Source organism: Macadamia integrifolia, chromosome 10, assembly GCF_013358625.1.
Source record: "Macadamia integrifolia cultivar HAES 741 chromosome 10, SCU_Mint_v3, whole genome shotgun sequence".
NCBI lineage: Eukaryota > Viridiplantae > Streptophyta > Magnoliopsida > Proteales > Proteaceae > Macadamia > Macadamia integrifolia.
Window position 1 is genome coordinate 32881943 of NC_056566.1, and position 17802 is coordinate 32899744.

A 17802-nucleotide genomic window follows, 5' to 3' on the forward strand; every position below is an offset into this window, starting at 1 on the left:
ATTACGACATAAGACAACAAGATAATAAACTAGTGCCCAAACTACCCTTATTACATAAAGTCTAACACTCTCCCTCAAGCTAGAGAATAAATGTCATACATTCCCAGCTTGCATAAAAGGGCACTAAACTGATGAGGGATGAATCCCTTGTTGAAGATGTCAGCCAATTGATCACATGTCTTCACAAAAGGAGTATAAATGTAGCCAGAGTCAATCTTATCCTTGATGAAATGTCGGTCCACCTCGATGTGCTTTGTCTTTTCATGTTGCACAAGGCTGTGTGCTATACTTATGGCAACCTTGTTATTATAATAGAGTCTTATAGATGCCTCAGTATCAAATCCCAACTCTTGGACTAGCCTTCTCAACCATAAGAGTTCACGCACTCCATGAGCCATAGCCCTGAACTTTGCTTTTGCACTGGATCAGGCCAAGAGAGGTTGCTTTTTTCTTCTCTATGTGACTAGGTTACCTCCCACAAATGTACAATATCTTGATGTAGACTGTCTGTAAAAAACTGATTTAGCTCAATTTGCTTATGTGTAACCATCTATTCTCAGCCTAGCATATCATTGTCATTTCCCTAGGGTGGACCTCATGTACCTGAGACTACAATACATAGATTCCAAGTGCCCACTCTTGGGGCATGTATAAATAGACTCACCACCCCACCTGCATAGGTGATATCTGGACGAGTTAAAGAGAGAGATATATCAGCTTCCCTCTCAGCCTCTGGAATTTCCCTGCATTAACAAGAGGGCCACATTCTTCTCTTAGCTTCTGGTTTTGCTCAATAGGAGAGTTTATTCGTTTGCTACCCAACATCCCTGTTTCCTTCGACAAGTCCAGAATAGACTTCCTTTGACATATATTGATTCCCTTTTTAGATCTTGATACTTCAATCACAAAAAATTATTTCAAGGTTTTAGATCTTTATTCTTAAACTGTTACGCCAAGTAGGTCTTCAGTCTAGCTATCTCAACACTGTCTCCAGTCACTACAGTGTCATCTATATAAACAATAAATGTTGTGATAGTGCCATTACCTCGCCGGGTAAATAGTGTGTGATCAATTCAACTTTGGAAGTACCCATTCTTCAGAATAGCCTGTCTAAACCTCTCAAACCAAGCCTTTGGGGATTGTTTGAGACCATAAAGTGCCTTTTTTAGGAGACACTCTCCCTTTAGCAGCAGTACTTGAAACTAGGTGGAGTTTGGATGTACACTTCCTTTTTAAGTAATCATGGAGGATAGCATGCTGCACGTCCAACTAATACAATGGTCAGTCTTTATAAGCTGCCCATGGTAAGAGAGGTCTTATCAAATTGTGTTTAACCATAGGAGTAAATGTTTCCTAATAGTCAATCCCATAAACATCACTATATCCTTTGGCCACCAACCTAGCCTTGTATCTCTCAACGACACCATCTAATCGGTACTTGACCGTGTAAATGTCTCCTGATAGTCAATTCCATACTTGAAGTATGATTATATAGGATTACCGAAAAGATAAAACGAAAGAAAGAAGCTATAGCCTATAAGGAAAAAATTGATACAATCCTACTACAACTTACTAGCGCAATATACATATGAAGGCATGAAACATGATAAATCTGCTGGGGGATTTGGTGTGAACATTTCAAGGATTGAAGGTTAATTTGGAAACAATTTCCTTTATTTACTTTTTTGATTGTGGACATTGAACCTAAAGCTAACATTGTGACTGGCTAGCAGTAGAATAGAATTTATGAGGGAAAGTAATAGCCAGAGGATTCAGGAAAGATTTGCTCTTGTTTGTTCTTCCCATTGAGATATAAGTTTATAGAATTTTGTTACAGTTCTGTTATAGTGTTAGAAGTCATATCGGGAAGGAAGAAGGATAAACCTCCTCACCCTCCCTACCCAAATGAAAAAAAAAATGAAAAAGGTGGATCTGATGTTTATAAATCCACTTTTATGATAGACCTGGATAGCTTTGAACATGAAACAAAAATGCGGTTTTGCTTCCTTCTTCATGGTGGTTATTTCCACTTCCATTAGGTTGATCTTGATGTCAGAGTGTCAGACTATACTTCAGTACCTTTTGGGTACCCGTGGCTACTTTACTATTTGGTGGGTCCCCAGACCCAAATTGGCGTGGGGATGGAACTGTAGATTTTAATAGTGTCTGGATCTTGGTATACATAGACCTGGAAAGTTGTTGACACCCTTGGTGGAGGCTTCTTGTGGTTGGTGCTTGTGTGTCATGATACAGTGAGGACCATTCTGTCTTCTTTTTCTACTTTGCATCTTTCTTTTGCCTTTTGTTACGTGAGCATTTGGGTTGGCTTGATTTACATAACTCTTCTATGATCTTTAAACTTCTTGATGGATTTATTGCCATTTTGGAATAAAAATTGTAGTCTGCGTCTTTTTCCTTCCATGATATTTTGATATTGCATTGAAGTGCTTGTTCTTCTTTGAGGTCCTACTTTTTCTTCAATTTGCTAGATGCCTACTTATGCATTTCATGTATTTATATGTTTTTCATTGTCATAGGCCACATTACAATGTCAATATGGAGGGGGTTGAGGTGGGTGGCGTTATTCTCAAAGTTCCTAGGGATGTATTTGAGACTGGGCCACGAAAAGGGACAGTAATTGATAGCGGTACAACCTTAGCCTATCTTCCTGAGATAATCTATGAGCCATTAATTAAGGAGGTGTGGAATAGTTTCTGAAGCTTGTTCTTTTTGGCAACCTTTATCTAAATGTCTTGCTTATTTTGTTTTGATATCTTTATAGATTTTGGCTCAGCACTCTAATTTGAAAATACGTACTGTCCAGAAGGATTTTTCGTGCTTTCAATATTCTCAAAGGTATGATCCACCCACCATATTGCCTTATTGTAGGTTCTCTACGAATAATTTAGATTAAAGCCAATTTTGGAAGTTGTGTATTCTTTCTGTAAGAGTTTGTACATATTCCAACTCCCTCCACCATTTTTTTTTATGTTTTTAACATATAATTTACTCCAAAAGATGCATTTGGCTTGAAAAAGGAGAGAGACCCTCATTGCTGGAGCATATCAATTTTATCGTTTTGATTTTTGATTTTTTTTAAATTTATAAGATTGTTCATATTTAGGCCTTTTTTATGTTTCACCATTTCTATTTTCTTATTATTTTCTGATTCTTTTTTATGCAAAAGTATATTCCAGACCTTTGTCAAACTTTTCCATGTTTTGACTGAAGTCTTGTATTTTCTGTAATTAACATTATATATACTATCAGAATCAAAACAGTGTAAAACTGAAACTTTAATGAAGTACAATGTTGGTCATTTCTTAAAAATTGAATTTTTTGAGTATGTTTTGGCTGAGATAAGCCAATTTTGGGGACAATGATTTAGAAATGTGAATCTCCAAGAGAGGGTGAGCTGATATTTAATCTAATGGGAGAACCTTCGAAAAGGCATCCTGTTTTCAGTTACCATCTCAAAGGGTGTTCTGAAGAGAAAAATAAAAAGAATGAGATTTTAATAAAATGGGAAAATTTGTTGTTGAAAAAATCACAAAAACAATGGTAATTTTTAACATGAAATTTATTCCTTTTAGCAACACCATTTTAAATGGGAATTGGTGTTTCATTAGAAAGCATATGAAAAAATGCCAAGAGTAAGAAAAATGAGAAATGGATGGAGAACTCCATGTAGCTGACCCAAATATAAGTGGGATAAGGTTTTGTTGATTTAGTTGACTTTATTATGGAGGCCTCAGTTGTAATCTTTGGGAAAAGAGGCATGTGGCTTTACCATTGAGCCATAACTTAAAAATATTGTGAAAGAAAACTGTAGTTGATATTTACTGCAACTGTTGCTTATTTATATTTTAAGATCATAGTCATTTGATCAGTGGTTGACTTGTGGGTCAACCCAGTGACCAGTCTTCTTGACCCCAGCACCCAGCTTCATTGTTGAGTCAGTTTGTGGACTGTGTATAAATTTGCAACCCAGAGACCTGCCAACCAAGTTGACTATCCTGCTGCCAATATTGCTTCATCTTACATGATTATACAACCACCCATAATTCACATTCTGATGTGGGGTCCTTTAATCAAAACTACTATGAAAGTTTACATATTGTATTGTGGTTCCAACGAAGGGACTACACTGTTTTTCTCATGAGAAAATCTAATGACACCACAAACCAAGGATATTAGATGATAAGTGATACTAGAAAACTCTGTAATTATCTCCTTAGTATTATGGGTTCTGTAGCAAGGTGGAGCACCAAAAGAAGTGCTTCTAGTGCTTCTCTGTATTCTTGAATCTTGGAAATTCGTAGGATTTTCCTATCAATTCCTTCTAGCATTCTGCAAAATTCGTATTTTAGAAACAATCATCCCTACAAGAGCCCCAAAAGGAGGGAGCCACACATGCACTGCCTACTTGTATCCCCCAAATGTTCTCTGATCTCACCAAGTTTATCTCTGCATGCTTTTCTGTGTGGTTTAGGGTAGGTTGGTGGTTGGATATGTGTGTGTTCATCCAAGTTTCTTGTGTGTATGTATATAATTGTTCTTCTCTGTACTTCTTTCAAGAAATTATATTGGATGTATGGTTGCAGTGTCCACCACAGTCATGTTGTACTTAATCATATATTCTATTTCATTTTGAAGAATTCAAGAATGGAATTCCATTCTTTATGTTTTTTATTTTTTATTTTTTAACTAATATAATCTTGGCCCTTTATTATTGCAGCGTGGATGATGGGTTTCCTGCTGTTACTTTTCATTTTGAAAATTCACTTTTGCTGGTGGTTTATCCTCGTGACTATTTATTCCAGATCTCGGTAAGTAAATTGAGGGGACAGTGTTCAAAGGTGTTCCTTTTCTTTTCCGTGTGTATGTTTTGGCCTCTTTTCATTTTCTGTTGTATGACAAAATTTGCACGTCTTATTGCAGTTATCTGGCATGTTTGTTATTACACTGTAGTTCTTTGCATTCTGATATTTAGGTCTATCATATACATGCTACAGAAGTTTAGGCCAATTATATGCTTGTTATTTGATATTTTCTGATGGAAAAGAACTGCTTGCCTGCTTACCAATTTGTGTTACACACACACACACGCACACACTCACTCACACAGACACACAGAGACACAGAGAGAGAGAGACAGGTGTAATCAGGTGTATTGGGGGACTTCTTTATCATTGTAATTAGTGCCATTATTTGTTTTGATTTTCCTCAAATTTTATTCTGCTCGTATACATTCTATCTCGATAAATTAGTTAACCTACTAGGATTTAGGAGAACAAAGACCAGAAAGAGAGAAGGCGTATTATTTTCATTCTACAGAACTGTCAGAACATAAGTCTTGTCACTCTTTATTTTAATCCTTATTTTTAGTAATAGATTCTGGTTTTCTAATAAGCTCCTGCATTGGTTACATCGTTGCATTCTTAATCATCTCAGTAACCTTCATTTATGATGCTGATTTTTTTTTTGACATATTTACAGGAAAACGAATGGTGTATTGGTTGGCAAAGTAGTGGGAAGCAGTCCATGGATTCCTGGAACTTGACTATTTTTGGAGGTATACAGCATCTCAGTTTTCATTTCAAGCTGCTGTTTTGACTGCATCATAATATATGCACCATTGTTTAGTATGGCTAATGTTTATATATTTTCAATAGCTAATATACACTAGATATTTGTTGACATTCAAATATTGATGGAGAAGTAGTTGTTCCCTGCAATTATGCTTCAATATCCTTCAGTGTCTTGCAACCAAGTAGAAGATAAATATTCATTAAGAAGCATATACATGTGCACATGCGGCACATGTAAAAAGACGTGTAGGAGTAGAAGACAATGAGACTGCACAACCTTTCTAATACAGAAACTGGGTCTAGCCTAATGGGTGATGTAGACTGTTGGTGGTTAATTTGGAGTGTTACCTCAGGCTTCTTGGCTTTTACTAGTTTCACTTGTTAATACCAGGTTGATTAATTGATCTATTTTCCAAAAAAAAAAAAAAAATCATAATTAATTGATCATTAAGATCTATTGGAATATATTAAGATGCACTGGGAGAAGATTCTACAGTTTGTTCACATGAATCAGGTTGCATACTCAACAAAAATGTGTTTACAAGATATTAATTTGCAGTCTCTGCCCAAGCTGAGTGTACTACTCACCCATCTTTCTCTTCATCCCTCCTTTAATATATACTTCTCTATGACCTTTTCCCTTTTTCTCAAAAGAGGAAAAATAATCGTGGTCCACATCCAGTTCTGAGGATGTCTATGAACTAAGTGTTCGAACAAGTCCTGGGTGCAACTTTTATGAGCTTTTTCTCAAAAGATGGAAAAAGAAATCGTGATCAACATTTTACAGTTCTAAAAATGTCTTTTGAGTGTTTGAACAAGTCCTTGTTGCAACTTTGAGATTGAAAAAACCATAGTTGTAATGGCGTTGCCTTGGCAGGCGCTTTGGAGTCCATGTGCCTTGACAACTAGGGTCGCCTCATGTCCAGGCCCCCTCCAACGCCCTGGGTTTCCTGTCGTACCAAAGGGGAGTGGGAACTGAGCCCCTTCCTATTTAAGGTTCAAAATTTTTATAAATAGTTTAGACTTGACCCTAATTTTTTACATTTTTATGGTATATATACAGAAATTTAGAAGTTTATTATGTTCTCAAAATTTTGTCAAAGAAAATTATGCCTCATTCATAGAGTTTTAACTATTGAAAATTTTACTGTGATTTTAATGGAAAATGTCTTATTAGATAAAACTTAAACTGATCACATTTTTTGCTATAAGGTTTCTTATTTATAAAATAATTAAAAAAAAAAAAGGCATACCTAGTGCATGAGGCTCTTGCCACTGCGGGGTTTGGAGGGGTCATAATGTATCCAGCCCTACCCCTGATTCGCGGAGACTGTTTCGTACTCAAACCCGCATCACTAGGTCCGCAATGGAGAAACTCTATAGTTTTTATGGTAATAATGTCTGAACTTTATATTAATGATGTAAAAAAAATGTTATGTAATAATACATATAATTTTCATCAACAAAAAGATAGAAATATGTATATATGAGATATGTGAGATTAAACTCTTGTTTTTATATATATATATATATATAATATTCATATTTAGTTTAATTGCAATGTTAATATGTTTAAAGTTCAAAAGATGGATTAATTAAGGTAAATATAGGATAAAGTAATAGAAGTACTTGACACGTTTGGTAGCCACTTATGGGTACTTCAATCCGAGCTACCAATTTATTACTCTATGTGGTTAGTATGTGGATGTATAACTATATCATAAACAAATAACATTCGGAGTCTCTGACTACATTATGGTTTGATAGATGTGCAACCATAACTACATTCATTGCCACTAAATGTTTGTCATAATGAGGGTATCTGCATAATGCCCAGATGTTGGTATGCATACCAACATAATGCTTGATATTATATTATGATAATCTAAACCAAGTATTTGAACTCTGTTGGGGAGAACTAGCATTATTTCCCCCTTTCTTAAGATAAGATGACAATTGAAATTTAGCATGGTACCAGAGCTCATCTATCATTTTGTATGTGTAGATTTCTTATGAGGCATCAATCATAGTCATGAATCTTGGTCAAAATCACTCCAATGATAAATGGAAGATGTAGTTTACAAATTTATTCATTTGCAAAGAGCTTGATGGACCAGATTAATGGTTATTTCTTGACATTCTATTTATTGTTATGTTCTCCATGCAGATTTAGTATTATCAAATAAGCTTGTTTCATATGACCTTGAGAATCAGGTCATTGGGTGGACCGAATACAATTGTGAGTTTCTTCCTTTTTCCTTGGTTGATCCCATGACTTTTTTTTCCTCTCTTAGAGAAGTTACTTAACATTGTTACTTTAATTATTTTATTTATTTATGTTTTATGAATAGTATTCTCATGTATGATGGCTATATGCTGTATTGATCTTCATGGAGTACTGAAACCTGAAAATTATCCAAACGTAATTGTATGGAACTTCTTGAAGTGAACCTGCACCTATTCCAGTTGAATGAGGCATATATTTGCAAATATACACTGTTTATCTATTTTTCCTTTACTTCCAAACTGAAATAGGTTCTATAGATATCATTGGTTTATTACAGGAAACATGGTAATGGAATTGTATGTCCAATGTGTGAGCTGCTTAGCTGAAACTGGTGATAAACATGTTCATGTCCGTATATGTACATATTATCTGTTTCTGTTTGTGTCTGTGTGTAAACCATCGCTATTTTGTCCAAGGTCAAAAATCACCCATCGTTAGTAGGTTCCAATAGCATATCAAACCATTCAGCCTTTTTTCCCCAATTTAATTGTGAGATGACGAGGCTATTACAGAATATTATCTTGGCCTTCTTTGAATAAACTTATTCTCCTTGTGGTACTCCTTTTCATTCTGGGCCTGGGCCTACTGTATCTGTATGGGGGATTTGGCTGGATTCTCTAGAAGGTATTTATGTATGATGTGGGAGGATCCAAAGCTTCAAATAGTGATTCTGTTTCTTTCGGAAGTCTATATTCAACTCAATGAGATCATGCATATATGGAACAACATTTTCAATTTCCTTTTTGAATTTGAAGTCATCATACTGGTTATTCCATTCAATTTCTTTTGGGCCAGCTTTCGGTGGTCAAAACTTGTATCTTTGGTCACTTTCTTTCAGACTACTTGAATGTTTATTCATTTACCTTCCATCAAGGCCAAGATCTTGAGATTCTTAGCTGTATTTGGGAAGCTATTGTCAAAATACATCGGTAGGGTATCAATTCGTGGTTGGATTTTTGTTTTGGTAATTTTAATTTGGTTAAGAATTCTGTTGGGAGACCATTCATTAAATTGACACTTTCATTTTTCAAGAAAAGGTTGAGGACAATTTGGAGTTGCTAAATTGTAATTGAAGCCTTATTAAAATGGGAGCCTGAGGTGAGGTAGCGCTTGCCATAGTTGCTTGCAAGGTCGAGCTAGCCCGGATATAGTCTTTCAATCCTTCTCTGATAAACAAGACGACTCATAGCGAAAAAGAGAGATTTATTTACAGAAAGATACCGTGCCATTTAGCCTAACATTCTTTTGTCTCATTTGCAAAAAACCATTAGAAAGTTCTTTCAGGTTTTGAGACCTTTAAACTACTCTTTTCTTTGCCAACCTATTTCATACTGTACTCGTCGTTGGAGCTGAAAAACAAAGATTTTGTCCATTTACCACCGAAAAACAATAATACCTTTGTGACCATGACGGATGCTAGACATCCTGATCATATTAGATGTTGTCTTATTGGGAGTTGAGTTGATTCTATGAGAATCATTGTAGTTCAGAGTTTTAGTTTTGGACACATGACTACTGGTTTCCTGTAGGATTCCTTGGATTTTGGGTCCCCAAGCTTTTGCTGGTGTTTGGCTATTTCTATTGCCGTGTGTTGCAGTTTGATTGCTTTCTTACTACTGTTCTTGTAAATTTTGTTCTGGTCTTCTCTTATATTCGAGCTTGTAGTTGTGGTTGTAAGAAAAATTGGCAAGCCTAGCCTTAATTTTGATTCTATGGGCCCCTTACCTACAAAATGGTTGGGCCACTGAACTATCCTATATCACCTTCGCTATTGTTTAGTGCCTTGTGAGGAAATGGAAAAATATTTTAAATAGTAACATGTCCAATCACCAATAAAAGGATTTGTGAGAATAGTTGGAATTACTCAATGGGGTTTTCCCCTATGCTTACGGTACTATGCTTTATAACAAATACAATAGAAAAGGAGGGGAAAAGTTCGGGGAGGATTACCATCTATTGGAGCAAGGGATAAGATGCTCTTTCTGGATCCAATGAAACACACTCCTTAAGTTGGTGAGAAAGTCTTAAACGTTCAGATCTCCTACTGCAATGGAATCTTTCCTATAGATCAGCAATCAACCTAAGCTGCAAAACTGCCCGACACAGGAGCAATGGCTACCCTGAGACACCGATGGATTTCCGAATATCGTCTGTAATTGAGTCACCAGTTCTTGGAGTCCCAGCATGATAATTACTACTCCCATGTGATTCCTGAAATTCCATCTTTACCCAAATTCCTATATAATATGTCCAACAGCCACAGAATTTTGGTCTATTCATGTTGGAGTGAGGATGGAAGCCCTGAATTCTCTGTTGGTTAGTGCGCTGGTATAGAATCTTGTACCACTTCCTCTTAAGAGTTTTTGGATATACACTTGAATAGGTTGTCTGTTCAGCTACAGTAACAGCAACTAAACTGATTTTTTTTTTTTTTGGGGGGGGGGTGGGGATGTTGTGGGGAGGTGGACTGAAAAAATATTGTTACATATTGCATTTCTACATTGTGTTCTTCATTATTACTTTGTTTCTATCTACCTTTATCTTCCTGTGCTTTTACTTAAATGTTTATTTGTCTAAATTCTGGATTTGATTCATGCCTAAAACATGAAGCTCACACTGTTGGATGTTGTACTGAAAAAAAATTTGTTACTTTGATGAGAGCATGGATCTTTTACGTCCTCATCCATGCATACATGTTGAGAAACTACATTAATTTCCAAAAACAGAAATAAATTCAAACACTACCAGTGGCAACACAATTAAGTGCTTACAGCCAATCAGAATCCAACATTGTTCTTATTGAAAAGCAGGGGATGTGGAGGTGTTAGTCTAGTTGGCTAGACTTCCAAGGACAAGAAAAAAAGTATATATAAAAGGGGAGAGGATTCCCTACACTGCCAGGGTGGGAGAAGTCTCCTACGCCACACCAATCACAGTGCAGGAAACGGTTTTGTCAGTAAGGGGGTCCACATGTAGAGAGAGAGACTACATGGTCAGGAAGTTGGCATGGGGATATTTTTCCCATATAAAAAATAACAAAAGCATTTCAATTGACTTGGCCCCTTGTTTTGCAGGTTCTTCGAGCATTAAACTTAAAGATGAACAGTCTGGAGCTTCATATGAAGTAGGTGCTAAAAATGTGTCTTCTTCTGCTGGGGGCTTGGATATGGGGAAGCGTATGATATTGTTTCTGACCACCATGCTGCATACTTTAGTTTACTGGAATCATTGCAACTCATGGGCTGTATAGGTTCCCTTGATGTTGTAGTATTATAATTTGTTTCATTAGCCAACCCCATTCAGTGGTGATAAGGCTGCTTTTTTTTCTTGATGTTTCAATGAAAATATCAAGCTTTTTCTACATTCGTACATGCCTGAATCTTGGAATGTGTATCTTCCCTAAAAAATACAGGTCTCCCATGGTTTCCATACCATTCGTATCATAACGTCCCCTGCCCCCACCGACCCAAGAATGGAGAGTGTACTCAATGCACAAGGCTCCTGCCACTATGGGGTCTTGGGAAGGTCATATGCAGTCTTACAATCGCTTAACGGAAAGGTTGTTCCATGATTCAAACCCATGACCACTTGGTCACAATGGTTCTCTTTCTCTCTCTGAAGGTAGAACCTTGGTTAATTTACTTTGAACTTGAGCTCTGCTGATGGCATTGTCAAAGGTCAAGTATCAAATTTTTTTTTTTTTTTTGGTAGAAAATGGACTACTCATTAGAAAGAGGAGCTCCTTAAATCAGAGTTACAAGAAGTCTGAATCCATGGAGTGTATATAGGTCAATCTATCCTACTCGGAATGGATAGAGCCTTCAGGCCAGGGCATCAGCTAAAGAGTTGCTTACTTTGGAAACATGCAAAAAAGAGCAATGTAAGAAATATGCGGACATCTAGACTATATCATTGATGATAGGGGAGACCAGCAAGCTTGGTGTGCTGAGAGGGCACTTGATGAAGGAGAGAAGCTCTTTATTATCTGAACAAATTTCGACCTTGTCAATGCAGTCTCCAATAGCCTAAAAAAGCCCACTTCGAACTGCCAACGCCCAAGGAGGATTGATTGGAAATCAGCAGCTTCAGAGGTTTCAGACTTCACCTCTCCACGATGGTCTTTTATGATATTAGCCCAAACCACCACAGTTGATATATGGGTTATGTGAAGCATCACAATTGATCTTGAAATGTCCCATAGCTGGGGGAGCCAAAGATTTGAGAGGGGTATTTCCAACAAGACGAGTAGGAGCTGATAGGTTGCAAGAATGATCACAAGCTTGTTGGAACTCCAATGCAGCCTGGTAAGCGGGTGATCACATCTGAAGGGGATTTTGAAGAACCCTTAAATAATAACTCATTTCGCGTAATCTAAATGTACCAGATAATGAAGCTATTTAAGGTCATATTCCAACGCCATTCCTTCTTCCCACTAATGTTCAAGGAATTCCAGCCTTCAATCCAGTCCCTCACCGAAGGATCAACAATAGTAGCCGCCCGCCGGGGGGGGGGGAGGGGGGAGTATACGATAGGGAGCTGCCGAACCATACGGCTCTCGCAAAGCTACAGGACAACAAAATATGATCAATGGTTTCCAACTCTCCCACATCTGGGGCATTGCATATCAAGAGGGATTCTCCTTTGTTGAAGAGCTGACCACATAAAATTTCTTATGAAGGGATGGGCAATGCCAAATTTTTTTCCAAACAGGGGCTGGAGTAGAGTGATGGGTAGGCCCAGAAGTGGAAGGTTTTTGGGCTTGCTTGGCATCTTCCAAATTGCACACAAGATGGTAGGCAGATTTAATACTGAACTGACTAGGGGTGTCAATTTGTGGCCCGAACCAGCTAAACCGACCGGGACCGACCGTTTATAGACCGGCCCGGCTCGGACCGTTTATTAAACGTGTCGGGCTTGAGCCCGGCCCGTTTATAAACGGTCGGTCTTGGTTTTGCTACTTGGACCGTCGGGCGCCCGACCGAGACCGACCGTTTAATACCTGACCGAGATCGGCCTATTGTGCACCGGCCTAGCCCGACCCTTTAATGATTGTAGAATACCTATTTTACCCCCCAAATTAAAAAGTAAAAACATGTTCACATTTTAAATAATGGTTATATTTGGTATCATTTATTAATTAATTGTCATTTTTTTGGGCTTGCATGAGTGGGCCGGAATATAAGAGCACATTTTAAAGAGGGCCCGTTTAAAAACCGATTGAAGCCCGTTTAACATTAAACATGTCCGTAGCCCGGTTAAGGCCCGACTAAAGCCCGATTAAGGTGGCCCGATTATAGCCCGAGGCCGACCGACCGAATATAAAGCGTACCATGCCCTCAATAACTAAGCCCGATTAGTTAAATGGGCGGACACGGTGTAGCCTTTGAAAGTCTTCAAGCCCGATTAAGCCCGATTGAAACCGAACCGGCCCGACCGGTTGACACCCCTAGAACTGACCATTTTTCAGACACACCCCAAATCAGATTTCCAGGATGGCCCCCTTGTCTTCAGGTTGAAAATATTCATCGAGAAGCTCCATCTTCCAGACAAGGTTTGCATGGTCGATAATATCGTACACCAAATGTAGAAGGCAATTAAGAGGTCTTGGATGCTTAAGTCTGAAACCTGGAATAGAGGGCACCCATTTGTCACCCCAGATGCTGATCTGCTTCCCTATTTCCACTTGCCATAGAGCACCTAATTTCACAAATTTTCTGCCTTCCAATGTGCTACGTCAAGCCGAAGAAGGCTGAGTCCCCATAGTGGCATAGATGAAATCAGATGTAGGATAGTAACAACAACAATCTCATCCCAACTGAATGGGGTCGGCTACACATAGATCCAATATGGAATACGAAAAATAGAAAATAAAGAAACATAAAAGATAGGTTAAAAGGAAGAAACATGGAGATAATTTCTACCAAAAAAAAAAAACGAAACATGGGATAATAGAAGAAGGCAAGTAGGGGCTACACCAAACCACCTTTGCAAACATCACTTGATTATGGAGTTTGGGGTACTTAAAATGCGTCAAAATCATGTGCGGTGAGGTAGTGAAGTATAGTGAGCATTCAATGGCTGTGGTGTATGGTTAGACTCTCCCAAACGTTAGATGCTCACTACACCTCACCACCGCTCACTACAGACAATTTGGACTCCCTTAAAACCCAGGCCACCACGTTCCTTTGATCTACAAAATTTCTTCCATGAGATCCAATGGATCTTTCTCTTTACTTCATTCTCTCCCCAAAAGAAAATCATAGACGGCCGATTTCAATTTATCAAGGTGAGCTGTTGGAAGCTTGAAGTGGGCCGATGGAAAGGAGATCATGGCAAGGGCTTTGGATTTCAAGAGAATTTCCTTCCCCAACTTGAGATAAGAATTGATGCTTCTAGCTCTGTAACAGACCAAGAGATATGTCGTTAATATCACAGGGAGACCTAGATATTTCCTAGGGCCGTCTCCATAGGGAATTTTTAGAACTCTGGAGAACCAGCGAGAGGTAGTATTTGGGCTAAAGATTAAGGAGGATTTCTTCAAGTTTATAGCTTGCTCACTGGCCTTACAATACTGGTTAAGGCAATCCTTAATGGTTGAGAGATAATTTGTTCTTGCTTATGAGAATAGAAGATAGTCATCTACAAATAGCAGATGACAATTGGAATGCCCCTATTTTTTACCTTGATTCCTCTAATAGAACCAGAATTGTAAGCCTCTGTCAATATAGCACTAAGTGCTTGGGCACATAGAATAAATAAGGCAGGGGACAGAGGATCCCCTTGCCTAGTCTCTCTAGTAGGAGTAAATAATCACACATATTCCCATTTATCAGCAACTTGTAGGAAGCCGAAGTAATGCAAGCCATCACTAAGGGCCCGTTTGATTTTATTTCTGCTATTTTCGTATGTGGAAATAGTAGAAACAGTTCTTCCGTTTCTGTGCTAAGAAACGATTTTTGTAATTGCAAAGGTGTTTGATTTTTCTGCTTCCTGAAATGTTTTCAACAGTATAGTCAGGTTCAAGACACGAGTGAAGGCACGAGGTTAGAGTTGCATGCATGCAACTCACGAGTGATGGTATGATGTTGGAGTTGTAGGTATGCTTCGTGGAGATGAGCTTCAGAAGGATGAAGGCAGAATGGAACTATGAGCTTTGCACAACTAAGTTGGAGTCATTGCTTTCGGATAGCAAGAAGTTTCAACAATGGGTTGGGGTTAGGGTAGATCGAGTGAAGTATCAGGTTTTTCACAATTTTTGTCTCTCCCACTTATTTCTAGAAACAGAAAAATTAGTTTGACTTGTTTCTCCATTCTTGTTTTCAGACACAAGAAATAGGCATAAATTTCTATTTCTAATTCGGAAAACAAGTGAAATGGAGTAGAAAAATCAAACGGTTTGGGGGTGTTTTTCCATTTCTGAATACAGAAAAATGGAAAAACACATTTCTGAAAACAAAATCAGATGGACCCTAAGTTCACCCATCTCTTGTAAAAACCCAATCTCAAGAGCATTTGTTCTATGAAGGACCCTTTTAGGCGATCATATTACCTTTTTCATATCGAGCTTGATCACGACAAACATCTTCTTTCCTTTCTTCCTCCTCTTTATATAGTGAAACATCTCATGTGTTGTATATGTGTTATCTGAGATGTACCTATCCGAAAGAAACATGGATTGAGCTGGAGAAATGATACTTGGGAAGAAAGCTTGTAAGTGGATGGCCATGATCTTCATTATAAACTTAGTGACAACCATAGTTAGCAAAAAGGGGAACGACAAGGAAACAAAAATGGATGGTACGGGTTTTAACCAAAGAAAAATTCCGAACAATAAAGTAAAATAAAAGGTAAAAAAATAAAGAACGGTAAAAAAAGGGAAAATGGGCGGTACATGTTTTAAATGTATAGATCTAAAACAAAATGAGACCAAAAAAATGGTACTATACTCATACAAATTAAGGAATTATTACATGAATATTTGCACCCAATGTTCAAAACAACTACAAAACCATTGAATTGTTGGCGGAAACCCAATTGCACAGTGGAAGGGATTGGATTGGGATCTCTTGTGTTTGAAATCATTGTACAAACAAAAATTAATTAATTGGGAACGAAACGGTTTACCTTAGAACCACAAGTGAAGTTCCTCCTCCTGATAATAACTTTTTAACAATCAAGCAATGCAAGGAATCGATTCCTTCAACTCCTTGAATGAACCAGAATCTCCAATGCTTTAATACACATTTTCTCTCTCTATTTAGGGTTAGGGTTTCACAAACCCTTTCTCTCAAGAACACAAGTAAGGAGAGGGGGAGAGATGACAAGCAAATTGGGAGGGGAAAGCCAAAAACGTGTAGCTCCTCTCCCCCTTTTCTTGCTTTAATAAAGTAACCCCCAAGTTAGGGATTGGTTGCCTTGTTTGACTAGGATTCAACTTTCCTTGTGTATATACTAGATATCTAATTCCAATATTGCTACTAAATAGTGAAATGGTAAAATCATAAAGGGATTCTATCTTTACTATTATGGGTGATAATATAATCCAATTATATCTTATCCACTTTCATAAAAAAAGATAATTAACCATTTAATATTCTCAAATTTTGTCATGCATAATTAAACTCTTTAATTTGCATATAAGACCCTCCACTTTTTCAATATCACATAATGAGCTATAGGACAAGTAATATAATGCTGCCTAACCCCAATTCATTATACATGTATGTTTCAGAGATTCCATGATTGTGATCGGACACCTAAAAATATTTTAAATAAAATTTAATAAATAAAATATTATTTTTCATATCAAAAAATAATTTCATAAATAATTTACAAAAATGACATTGGTACCAGATTTTTGTCTGATCAAGTGTAGACATTCTCTCTCCTAGATATTTCTCAATTAAGGGCAGTGGATTCCATGTTGACGATCTCTTTCATTAATAACATAGGAACCACGTGTCCAGCATACCGATATATACTCCGTTGGACGTCAATCATTGGTTTACCAAAACTCATGATACAACACTGTAACAAATATGATCTCTCAAGTCAAAGGTCAAGCGATGGGTACAAATCTCATCCTCACACAACTGGCAGTAATACATATGAGATTCTTACTAGATTCTTTTCTATACACACACAGTATGTGTACTTACATTTATGTACCAGAATCACATCCTTGGTGACATACAATGTAAACAGGATGCCCGGTCCTATCCCTAGCAGAGAACAATTTTGGGTTTTAAAACAACTTACAAGCCCAATAAATAAATTACATGCATAAATGAAAATAACAGTCTTATTAATAAACCGGGTTTGCTGGGACATATATATCTAACAATCTCCCACTTGTACATCAAACCCAATCTCCCATATGCTTTACACCCATAGATTTCACATGTTTCAAAAACATATTAGGAGCTAAGCCTTTAATCATGTGATCCGATAAATTATCTGTGAGTCAACGTTCATGACAATTACATCACCTTGACCAATAATCTCCCTTATTAGGTGATATTTTCACTAGCTACTTCACTGGCTGCTATGTATTCAATCTTAGTGGTAGAATCAACTATAGATTTTTGTTTTGTACTCCTCCAAATAACTCCTCCACCACCTATCATAAAAATCATCCCGATGTGGATTTTCTATCATCTTAGTCAATTTGAAAATTGGAATCCGTGTACCCCATAACTGATAACTGATCTGACCCATAAACCAATAACTGATTCTTAGTATTTCTTAAATACTTGAGGATATTCTTGATAGCAGTCCAATGCTCAAGTCCTAGATTGGACTAATACTGGCTCACAATCCTTATAGAATAGCAGATGTTTGGCCTGGTACACAACATAGCGTACATGAGACTTCCCACTATCGAAGCATAGGGAATTCTCTTCATCTCCTTAGTATCCTTTTAAG

General features: G+C 37.4%; 1 protein-coding gene across 1 annotated transcript in view; it reads left to right on the forward strand.

Annotated features, from left to right (window-relative positions):
* The window catches only part of LOC122090709 (aspartic proteinase 36-like), a 37568-nt gene extending 26327 nt beyond the window's left edge, over nt 1-11241 (forward strand). Inside the window, exons 5-10 of the mRNA XM_042660391.1 lie at nt 2538-2700; nt 2783-2856; nt 4739-4829; nt 5500-5575; nt 7759-7830; nt 10953-11241. Coding sequence (XP_042516325.1) covers nt 2538-2700; nt 2783-2856; nt 4739-4829; nt 5500-5575; nt 7759-7830; nt 10953-11128 — 652 coding nt within the window. The 3' untranslated portion in view covers nt 11129-11241. The remainder of the gene's footprint in view (nt 1-2537; nt 2701-2782; nt 2857-4738; nt 4830-5499; nt 5576-7758; nt 7831-10952) is intronic.
* The last annotated feature ends 6561 nt before the right edge of the window (nt 11242-17802 follow it).